This window comes from Engystomops pustulosus, chromosome 5, assembly GCF_040894005.1.
Source record: "Engystomops pustulosus chromosome 5, aEngPut4.maternal, whole genome shotgun sequence".
NCBI classification, from domain to species: domain Eukaryota; kingdom Metazoa; phylum Chordata; class Amphibia; order Anura; family Leptodactylidae; genus Engystomops; species Engystomops pustulosus.
The window spans coordinates 14,490,567-14,502,306 of NC_092415.1; the positions used below are offsets into that span (position 1 = coordinate 14,490,567).

Here is an 11,740-nt window from a genome sequence, read left to right on the forward strand (position 1 = left end):
ATTTGTTTTGGATTGTTTACTTCGTCATAGGACCTGCAGCGCCACCTTAGGCAAAATGAGGTATTACATGGTGTCCATTGAAATTGATTTGGGGTGAAAGCTGAGCCTTGATCGGCCTCTGTGGCCCTGAATGTATATCCATAGGGCGCTGGTTCAGTGATCCCAGTGTGTGACTACAATGGCTCGTTCACTTTGTATTGTGACTGGAATGTGACAGGAGCCGATTCAGCAGACACTTGTCTAAACAAGCCTTAAAGGCACAGCGTCATTATATTCTTACACCGCTAAAAGCTTCTAAAGACGCTCTTATAATTACGGAAAGGTTGATGCGACACTGGCTCACACATCGCCCATACAACTGCAGACACTGCACCCACAATAATCCAGAAAGACCCCTCCAACTATTTATTGGGAAGGAGAGATGAGCATGGCTCCTCCTTCATCCATGTAAATGGACCTTGTCAATACACAATGAAACATTGGAACTGACTGTGTCTGAATATGCACCAAGTGTTAAAAATCTTTACATGATGGGACTGTATGAAACAACTTAGATACAACCACGTAAACTATTGGGTTTAGACACCAAACCCACACAACGTATTGTTTCTGCCATGATGGAACCGAAGGCGCCACTATAGGCCATTAAGCGCTGTTGGTATCTGTCGTGTAAAGGATCCATCTGTGCATTGTGACTTCTGTTGTATGTAGGGACTGAGAGACATCTAGGGCTTAAATACACTAGATTCTGGAGGGAGTCAGTTTCCTTCCCCCTCTGGCAGCTGACTTTATAGTTCTTTCTTACCTCTCCCTGCAGAATTAGTCTTGTCATTGAAGAATGTTCATAGGCTGCAGGTGACTTGGACATTGAGTGTTTGGTCATCCACTTGGCGAATGAGGTTCAATGTGGATACATGTAAGGTTCTGCACCTGGGGGCTAATAATCCACAGGAAACATATGTCCTTGGGGGGAGTAAATCTGATCAAATCAAAAGACACAAGGGGTTCTGTCTGTGTCTGGAGAAAACAAGGTTTAATTACCAGAGGCAACAGGGCTTCTTTACTGAGAGAACTGTAAATCTGTGGAATAGCCTGCCTCAGGCGCTAGTCACAGCAGGGACAGCAGAGAGCTTCAAGAAGGGTTTATATGTCTTTTTACATCTTAATAACATTGACAGTTTAATAGAATTGTTTCCCTTAAATCCCTTTTTTGGTTGAACTTGATGGACATATGTTTTTTTTTCTGCCATATAAGCTATATATATCGCCATATACTGCAAAGGATCTGCCTCTTCTCCTACATGTAGAACAGAATCAGTCTCCTTCACCTCTGGCAGTTTTATAATATAATCGCTTTTTATTTCCTCTGCAGACTGAATCTTCTCAGTTGTATTGTCATATACTGCAGAGTTTCTTCTCCTCCTATATATGAGACAGAATCAGTCTCCTTCCTTCTCTGGCAACTGACAATATGTTCCCTTCTTACCTGCTATACAGAAAAACTCTCTTCAGCCAAATACTGTAGTGGTTTTGCTCCTTTCTACTAAAGTAAGCAGCTCCTAGTGCTTGAACAAACGCTGCAGTGTTAGAAGGATAGGAGGTTTCCGGTAGCACTATCAAACACTGCGACGGGGTACAATGTAATCGCCGGACCGCTCGCAAAGCTGTCTGACGTATTCATGAGGGGGCTGGGTTGGGGCGTGGTTAGGGGCAGTGACTGGAGCATGACGCGTGGCAGTCACCGCCATCGTATGGAGTGAGCGGGGCAGTCCGGGGAAGAGGCAGCGCCTCGGACCACCCCCTCATGAATACATCAGACAGCTTTGTGAGCGGTCCGACGATTACATTGTACCCCGCCGCTGTGTTAGATAGCGTTACCGGAGTTTTCTAGTTCAAGCACTAGGAGCTGCCCCTTCTTATATAATGAGTGTCTGACTGGGGCTCCTTGGGCCGACCTGATAAATTGACTTAAACCATAATAGCTTCAAAATTGGGTTGTCTTCTTCTAGATCTCTAAGGGTTAGAGCTTGGGCCCACCGGGGAATCCTCTAGGGATCTGGTGGGCCAGTCAGATATAATCTAATATATCTGCCTTGTAACCTAATTCAAAGCAAATCCGGAGGAATCCCAGAGGATGGCTAATTTCTACACCATCCAGCTGTTTCCTACATTTCCTAGCATATCGCTCTACGTAGGAGCCAGGCGGCCACACTGTCACCATGAATGAGACCTGCACCTCGCTCTGCTCATCCGCCGCGAGCCCCGGCTCAGTAATGTGATATTTTAAGTGTTGAAATAACAAATTTGATTGTGATAACACGACATTCCTGGCATTTCAGCCTCAGCAGCTGTTCACAAGGATCCGGGGACACTGTATCCTCTCCCTTCACCTCCAATGTGTCCCAGAGATTCACCAACGCCGGAGAACCTGGTACGCGGGGGCCCGGGAAACTAATTTCGGGAAGGTGAGATAAAGCTGAACATTCAGCGAGGACTGATGATGTCATGTGCGGCGATTGTCTTGGCAGCCGGACAGATGCAGATCCGCTCCCTCGTTAGAAATGCATCACATTTCTTGTTTTTGTTAACTATTTCAGGAATGTACGGAGAGGCGCGCCTTACAGGAGGGAAAAGATCTCCACTATATTGTAAAAAAATTGCATTATTGCTTTTCCTAAAGGTGTCACAGGACCCTATAGGAATCTTCTTGGGGTCCATTAAACTGCATGTGTCCTGTAGGGTCCTCCATAGATCCTCCCCTGTAGGTTATTTTTGGTTAAACAAAATCTACAAAGATTCCAATAACCTATACGAGAAAGATAGTACGGCCCCTTTGGACGCCGAAAGAAGGACTCACCAAAAATCGATGGATAAATCCTAAGTGGTCTTCAAGGTAGCCCCTCTTCTTAATAACACATCTTCTTTTCCCCAAAAACAGCACCACACATCTGTACAGGTAACATGTGGTATTACAGCGCAGTGCTGTTAACGTTAATGGGGGAGAATTTTTATACCGCACATAATAACCTAATCCTATAAGGGGCGTAAGACCCCCAAGGCATATCTACCAGTTCACATTCCTCCCCCCCCCCCCACACACACACAAAGTAAAACCATCACAGTGTACAGCACTTTAGACATTCTCGGTTTAAATCCTGCGATTATATTTGAGATCTCTATGTGCCAGGTGTGGTGCCCTGGATGGCGAGTAGGTATTAGACCAAACCAATATCTACACAGAGATCCCAGATGGGTTTTTTTTAGGTTTTGTCATGAAATTTTGGCAAAAATGTACATCTGAATACACCCCTTCCCCCCATTGGAGTGTGACCATCATTCATTTCTTATCAGTGCCCATGAACAGAACATCTAAGGGCAAGGAAACATTGGAGCAGCCATCATCAGGGGAGGAGCCTCACTCCACATACTACCTGGGTCTATTAAAAACATGGCTGATTTATTCCACACCTGACCATCGGCGGTATCGCAACCCTTCATTTCTATACAGATAAGTGACAATTCCAGCACAGACGAGGAGAAGCCGTTTTTTGGAAGAAAGCTGCTGTGTCAAACCTGGAAAACCCCTTTAAGCTTATGAATTTTTCAAAAAGCAAGATGAGATACAACATGGAAGCAGCCATAATCCAAAAATCTGGACCGACCGGAGATCCAGGTCATAATTGTGAATCAGAGGGGAGAACAATGCCACCCTTACTTACCCCAGTGACAGCTTCACCCGGCAGCTCACACCTGCCACCACTTCTCATGACGTTCTGGTTACACGATGTGACCACCAGCTGTTGGAAGCCCCCCCTCGCTCCTCTACAACAGCTGCACCATCACAAACAGGCCATTGGTAAAGTCATTGGACACAAGACGTCCTGGACACACCTGTTCTACTCCTCACGAGTCTCGGCACTGTTTGACGGCCATTGAAAAGGGAACTCAGTTTGCCCTTTACATTAGGTCCTACAACATAATTTAGCCCAGTGCCAAGACCTTCATCCAAGATGACCTGGAAATGGATGATTAAGAGTAATCTGCTGACCTTGAAGGGAACATACAATTCCATGTCACTCGACTTGGATGGATAATCAAGCCATGTAAGGAGTCCACACATCAAGATCTCAGACATCTGTCTTTGGGAAGATATATGGTCAGTGTGTATCCTCAAATTTCATGACTTGAAGTGAATCAGGAGATTTAGGATTTGAGCTCTAGAATAACCAAATCTGTCCTACACACACAATGCCAAGAGTTCAGCTCAGATGACCTAGAGTAGAGTTAGATATCGAAAGTCAGTTTTCCAGGAATCAAAACCCAATCGCTAATAGGAGCAGATGATTGGCCCGAAATTCATCTCTTATCAGTGCCCATGATCGGAACATCTAAGGGCAAGGAAACATTGGAGAAGCCATCATGGATAGGTCTTCACCCTACAAGAGTCTATAGAGGCTAAAACCAAGTGTATCATGAATGTTTAGAACCGATCCACGATTGCCTCTTGCCCTTCGTGATACATTTGATTTTAGCAACTATTTTAGCACTCTACCATCACAAAGGGCAAGAAGCCATCATGGACAGACATTGATGATAGATGCTTAAACCAAGTGCATCATCAATGTTTAGGATCTGTCCATGATGGCTTCTTGCCCTTTGTGATGGTCGAGAGCTAAAATAGTTGCTAAAATCAAATGTATCACGAAAGGTGGGAGGCAAACGTGGATCGGTCCTAAACATTCACAATTGGTTTTAGCATCTATAGAATTATGAACTATTCATGATGTCTTCTCACCTTCAGAATACACCGGGTTTTAGAATCTATACTAAAAGTACATTAATGTAAGCACTTGCATGCTCATCACTTTTTGAATGGTCTTAGATTGTATGTCAAGGGTTATTTTATGGATTCCTGATCAACTTCCACTTATAAAGCTGAACTATCTGATCCAAACATGGACAGGTCTAGTGAAGACATCTCAAAATTATGCAAAATTACAACCTCAGCATGCCCAGACATCCAAAAGAGTTATAATTTCGCAAGTCTCCCTTCAGGCCCTGCAAGTGGAAGCAGTCAAAAAGTTGGACAACCCTTCATAGATCAAAGCGGTGATGGAGAACCTTCACTGGTCAAGTCTTGGTCCATCAATTTTCATATTGACCAAACTCATGTGACCACAGATGAGATTTGGGCCAAGTTTGGGGGCTTTATACCTGCTGTAGACATCATAGAACCATAAAGATCACATTGTACAGTAATTTTAGGAAAGATAAGAGACCAAAAAACACAGAACTCCAAGAGCACAATGTAACTTTAAACTGATTTTTTTGTTTTATTTTCTGAAGCTTATTCCAAACAGCTTGCCATGTTAAAGGCTACTATATCAACCTGGGCGCAGCCCAATATATAGTTTAATTTAAGCAAAAAACAAGCCTTTTTTTTAATAAGAGACATTGATGAATTTTTCTTTTGAGACTGTCAGCATGTTATAATATCATCAAGAGAATCAATATAGAGAACAAAGCCAATTGTGAACCGCTGCCCCCCTCCACCAATCTTTCGAAGACCACCCAAGATGGCGCGTCTAGAAGAGGGAGGGGGTGGCGGTTTTACATGAAATCACCAATCTAAATAACGACATGTTGGACAGCACCACCTTCATCATCATCATCAGGTCTTCAGAATTTGCAAATTGTCAGATCAAAATATTAGAACTACGAACCAAATTGACAACTTTTTTTTTTTTTTAGAATCGAATATCTCAAATATTAAAAACAAAACCCAAAAATGTTTAATTATAGGCATAAACGGCAGTAAACAAGCGGATGTTTAAACTTTTTTCCTGTTGCCCCCTCTTCTTCGCCAGTTGTTAGAAGTGAATATTAATACAAGTTACATCTATAAAGATTTTGTTAAAGATATTATTACACGTCAGCAACGTTGGAAAGAATTTTTTTTTTTTTAAGATTTTTTTAGTTTTAAAAGCTATTTAGAGCAAAACTTCAGGTATCTGTTTATAAGAAAAATAAAGGTTTTAAATACAAAGATATGTAAAAACAAAACAAAAAAATTTTTTGCTTCCCCAAGCAAATAAACAACAAAAAAAAAAAAGAGTTCTGTATTTTTTCCCGTATACTCATTCATATATTGAGGCAGTATTAAGGTGCTGGCAAAGTCTCATCGAAGACCAAGCCAAGGTTGTGTAGTTTTTTTTTTTTTCAATCCTCTTTGCATGCATTTGTCCATAGTCTACAAGATCTTGTAGGATTTTTTTTATTCAAAGGATGACAACCTCGCAAAAAGACTGTCACAGTTCCAAAAAAAAAAAAGTCTTTAGAAGGTTCTAGAAGAAAAGAAGTTCACAAACCCAAACTCTTGAGCTGTTTGAGTTTCTGTTTTAATTGTTCTCTTTTGAGTTTTAACTGTTCGGACTCTCGGAGGAGCCTCCGCTCGTCTTCCTGCATGGAGATGACGTATTCCGTTGCCTTTTTAAGGATGACTACTTTGGGGGCTTTTTCGTTATTTGCTACTTCAGGTATCTGGTCTCTGAGAGCAAAGAAACTAAGTTTGAGTTCGTTTCGCCTCTGTCGCTCCAAAACATTGTGTGTCCGCCTCTTGTCGTTCTCCTCGCTGTCGGACGACCGGGGACTCGAACACTTGCGGTTGTTGCTGATCTGTTTGAGAACTCTACCGTTGCTTTCGAGCCGAGCCCTTTTGGAAGAGGGAAAGTCCACTTTGGTTGAAGGAGGTGCGGCGTAGTTGTGCTGATGGATGGGTACATGACACCTCTTCAGGACCAGAGGGCTGTGGTGGGGTCTGGACTGGTGGGAGTCGTTCTTCCTAGATGCAGAGTATCTTTTCTCTACGGTGACAACGTCAATCTCCTCTTCCTCCTCATCCTCTTCTTCGTCCTCCTCCTCATCCTCCTGTTCTTCTTCTGGGAAAGAAACACATACGTATTAGTCTTTGCAGGATCAAGAGTCATCGTAAGATAAAAAGTGACAAAAGGCGAAGTCAGGAGATAAAGTCATTGTCCTCAGCATTCTTAGAAAGCGTGGCGCGCCTCTGCCCTAAACTATCATTCATAGCCCAAACCACTTTCACCCAAAACCCCACCCACTACTGCAGTGCTGCAGATCTACAAAGCGGCAACTTCCAACAGCTGTGAGAGCTCAGGCTGATCCGCCCTCCCTCAGCCAATATTCGGGAACCATCAGACAGATAACCCCCTGCCCCCCCACCCAAGAACCATATACTCAAGACTTGTACTCACCAGATTCAGAGCTGCAGCCATTGCTGCTGATGGGTGGTGTGTCCATATTGAGCTCCTGCTCCAAGCATTGAGCCCCAACTTTGGAAATGCTATCGTTCAGTGGGTAAGGGAAGACCACCGAAGGGTCTATGCATTCAGAACTTGGATCCTGTAGGTATCCAGAGCTGGTCCTACTGGTTCCTATGGGGCTGAGGTCCCCTTGGCAGGTTGGAGACTTCTGTGGGCTTTGCTGCTGATTTTGGGAGGACACAGAGCTCTCCTTCCTAGAAGCCTGGTAAGACGCCAGCTTTTCCGACACCACTTTCTCCAACTTGGCCGCAGCAGAAAAGCCACTCCACATACAGTCCTGGATGATGATGGACTTTACAAACGTCTCGTCATCCTGGTCACAGATGAAGCTTTGATTCACCATGTCCCCTCCCAGGAACTCTGTGACCAGCTCCAGCTGGTCAGTAGATGGAAAAAGACTAGACAGGCTGGATCTTCGGCTAGGGGACCGTGGTGGGGTGGGCAGAAGCTCAAACTTCTTCCAGATGTCCTCACTGGGAGCCGGGGGCTGCAGCCGGTTGTACTGCTGCTGGTAGAAATTCTCATCCTCGTCAAAGTAGAAGACGGGCTGCATAGTGTCATAATCCAGGTCGTAATTCCTACTCGGGTTTAAAGGCATGTTGTAGTCCTTTAGTGGTGACCTGCGAGAAGAAGGAGGTGCGATTAGACTGGAAGGAACCTTTAAAGCACTTAGCACTGTCTGAACAAGTCGTCAAGTCTATTGACTGACACCTACACCAAAGGCTCCGCTGGAAAGTAACAAAGCCCAAGCCGTCACCCCGTAACATAAAAGGGGATTTGGGGCTCACATGGCCGTGATATATGACATGGCCAGCCGCAAACTTTCCCCGGGAACAAAGGGCTGAGTGTCAGGCGTGCACCTTCCAGGAAAAAGCCGGCTGTGCGGGGAGGAGGGGGATCACATGGAGAGATCTCAGCCCCGCAGCAGCAATACTACACCGGCTCCACATACGAGAGGTGTATATACGATAGGCACAGCCAGTGCCCGGCTCATGCCAAAGCCAGCCCCCAACACTCTGACAATGAAGCCCCTCTCTCCGCAATGACAACACCTAGCGGACCCCTGCACTATGACAGCGCCCCTCTTACTACAAACCCCCCAGACAGACTCCGCACCCTTTAAAAGACACATCACAGGGGGGGCTACAGCATGGGTGGGCAGTCAGCCACACACACCCACATCCAGCAGGACCCCAATATCACAATTACACAGATAGTAAAGACAATCACCCCCGGATCCCCCCCAAATACTGACAGCTAGAGCTCTAAATGCAACATCACAAAGTCTAAATCAGCACTAGTCACCCCACAAGCAGCAAGACAGCGGCTAGACTGCAGCCAGACACAGTGACAGCTCCACAGCACTGACATCGGGACGATCCAGTCGTGCAGATCCCCCCAACCCAGAGCGATCACATCCTCCCAGAATGAAGCAGGGGCTCCTTACCCTGCGATGCAAGCCACAATTGCAGTGGTGTGGTGTCCCGGAGGCTCGTAATAATCCAGCAGCCCTCCACCTCCTCCCCCCTAGATCCCGGCTGTGAGCTCCGCGCCGCACAATGTCAGGAGGCTGCGCTGGGAACGCGCTATTTATATACCCGGTTCGCGCCAAATCTGGAGGGCGGGGTCCAGGGGGCGGGGCCCAGGCTGTGCGCTCATGTAGTAAGAGCTTTAACCCCTTGTGTGCACTGCGCTAGAGCTGAGGAGGGGGTCACTACAAGCGGCGGAGGGGGAGGAGGTCACGTGGCACAAAACTGCAACATTGTATCAACATCTCAACAGAACGTTCTATAACCACTGCTGAGCCTTGTAGTGCAGCCATAACCATCCTAACCACACTGCTGGGAGTTGTAGTGGCACTATAACCATCTTAACCACACTGTTGGGAGTTGTAGTGCCTCCATAACCATCCTAGCCACACTGCTGGGAGTTGTAGTGGCACTATAACCATCTTAACCACACTGTTGGGAGTTGTAGTGCCTCCATAACCATCCTAGCCACACTGCTGGGAGTTGTAGTGCCCCCAGTCCCCTCCTAATCCACACTGTTGGGAGTTGTAGTGCCCCATACACTCACTCTCCAGTAATAGCTGTAGAATGACTTGGCTGAGTGTCCACTCCTTGTGCGGTGTCTCTCATACCTGCTCATCACCAGCGCTAGGGGGCGCTAGCACTTCCTGCACCAGCACTTTCCCTGGATGAGAGGATGCAGGGAAACCATTAACTCTTTCCTGGTGTAACAGGTTCTACAATGCAGAGTTTAGATACACATGTGATACACTTCACCCCTGACCCTGTATATTCTGTATTACTGATCACCTATAATCAATCACCCAGGGGGAGAGGGCAGAATAACCCTTCATGGTAAGGCACTTCTTCATGGCAGGGTTTTAGGCTGGCAGTGGTGCCTCCAACCCCCATTTGTTACTACAGTAATATATATATATATATATATATATATATATATATATATATATATATATATATATATATATATATATATATATATACTGTACTATAGTAACAGATTGCATCTTTGGCTTGTGACCTGAAGAGCTTACAATTACTGATCCATTATTATCAGAGACATAAAGGCTCTATGATCTTATCTATCTATCTATCTATCTCCTATCTATCTATCTCCTATCTATATATCTATCTATCTATCTCATATCTATCTATCTATCTATCTATCTATCTATCTCCTATCTATCTATCTATCTATCTCCTATCTATCTTTCTCCTATCTATCTATCTATCTATCTATCTATCTATCTATCTATCTATCTATCTATCTATCTATCTCCTATCTATCTCCTATCTATCTATCTATCTATCTATCTCCTATCTATCTTTCTCCTATCTATCTATCTATCTATCTATCTATCTATCTATCTCCTATCTATCTATCTATCTATCTATCTATCTATCTATCTATCTCCTATCTATCTATCTATCTATCTATCTATCTATCTATCTATCTATCTATCTATCTCTCATCTTCCTGTAAGCCGGTGGGTGTAACTGGAAGTCTTCTATTGTGTGCAGGCTCAGTGACAAGATGAAGCAGAGCTGCCATGGTTTCCAATGAAGAGCCCCCTCCTAGGAGAATGGATTCCTGAAGCAACATCGCCCCCTAGTGGTGGAGGGGGAGGGGCACTGCCTGGATGTGATGGGGAGTGACTGCACTGCTCAGGACCTCACTGGGTGACTAAGGTGATTCGGGGTAAGGAAGGATGAAGTGGGATTTTCATTCCAGGAAAATGGCCAAATAACAAGAGGAAGGGAGCGATGAGCAAACACTGGAAGGGGAGACTGGGCCTTAAAGGGGAAGGTCGCCAGTCACTGATGTAGGAGAGGGGAGTTATTCTGCCGCGTCTCACATTGAGGTAGCGGGGTCACCTGAAAACCTTGGATGGCGTAAAGTGATAACCAAGTCAGCTCTGCTACACCTGAAGGGATTTCTTTCTGCACATTCAATCTTAAAGGGGTTAAACATTCCAAACTTTCTACTTTATAATCCAATTTTGGGACCTCTCCCCCAAACAAATCTATCTATCTCATATCTATCCATCTATATATCATCTATTTCATATCTATCTATCTATCTATCTATCTATCTATCTATCTATCTATCTATCTCATATCTATCTCCTATGTATCTCCTATCTATCTATCTACCTCATATCTATCTATCTAATCTATCTATCTCATATCTATCTCCTATCTATCTCCTATCTATCTATCTATCTATCTATCTATCTATCTATCTATCTATCTATCTATCTATCTATCTATCTATCTATCTCATATCTATCTATCTATCTATCTATCTATCTATATCTATCTATCTCCTATCTATCTCATATCTATCTATCTATCTATCTATCTATCTATCTATCTATCTATCTATCTCATATCTATCTATCTACCTCATATCTATCTATCTAATCTATCTATCTCCTATCTATCTCCTATCTATCTCCTATCTATCTATCTATCTATCTATCTCCTATCTATCTATCTATCTATCTATCTCCTATCTATCTATCTATCTATCTATCTATCTATCTATCTATCTATCTATCTATCTCCTATCTATCTATCTATCTATCTATCTCATATCTATCTCCTATCAATCTATCTCCTATCTATCTATCTCCTATCTATCTATCTATCTATCTATCTATCTATCTATCTCCTATCTATCTATCTATCTATCTATCTATCTATCTATCTATCTATCTATCCCCTATCTATCTCCTATCTATCTATCTATCTATCTATCTATCTATCTATCTATCTATCTATCTATCTATCTATCTATCTCCTATTTATCTATCTTTCTATCTCATATCTATCTATCTAATATCTATCTATCTATCTATCTATCTATCT

General features: G+C 43.7%; 1 protein-coding gene across 2 annotated transcripts; it reads right to left on the reverse strand.

The window, feature by feature from the left end:
- Nucleotides 1-6,168: 6,168 nt before the first annotated feature.
- MYC (MYC proto-oncogene, bHLH transcription factor) lies at nucleotides 6,169-8,946 on the reverse strand. Of its 2 annotated transcripts, none has more exons than XM_072151198.1 (3): nucleotides 8,791-8,946; nucleotides 7,275-7,963; nucleotides 6,169-6,935 (listed from the first exon to the last, which is right to left on the reverse strand). In XM_072151198.1, the coding sequence occupies exons 2-3, from the start codon at nucleotides 7,939-7,941 to the stop codon at nucleotides 6,361-6,363; spliced, it is 1,242 nt and encodes a 413-aa protein (XP_072007299.1). In that variant the 5' UTR covers nucleotides 7,942-7,963; nucleotides 8,791-8,946; the 3' UTR covers nucleotides 6,169-6,360. The 2 variants fall into 2 exon arrangements, with proteins under 2 accessions (XP_072007299.1, XP_072007298.1); XM_072151197.1 differs by having other exon boundaries at nucleotides 6,169-6,938.
- Nucleotides 8,947-11,740: the final 2,794 nt, after the last annotated feature.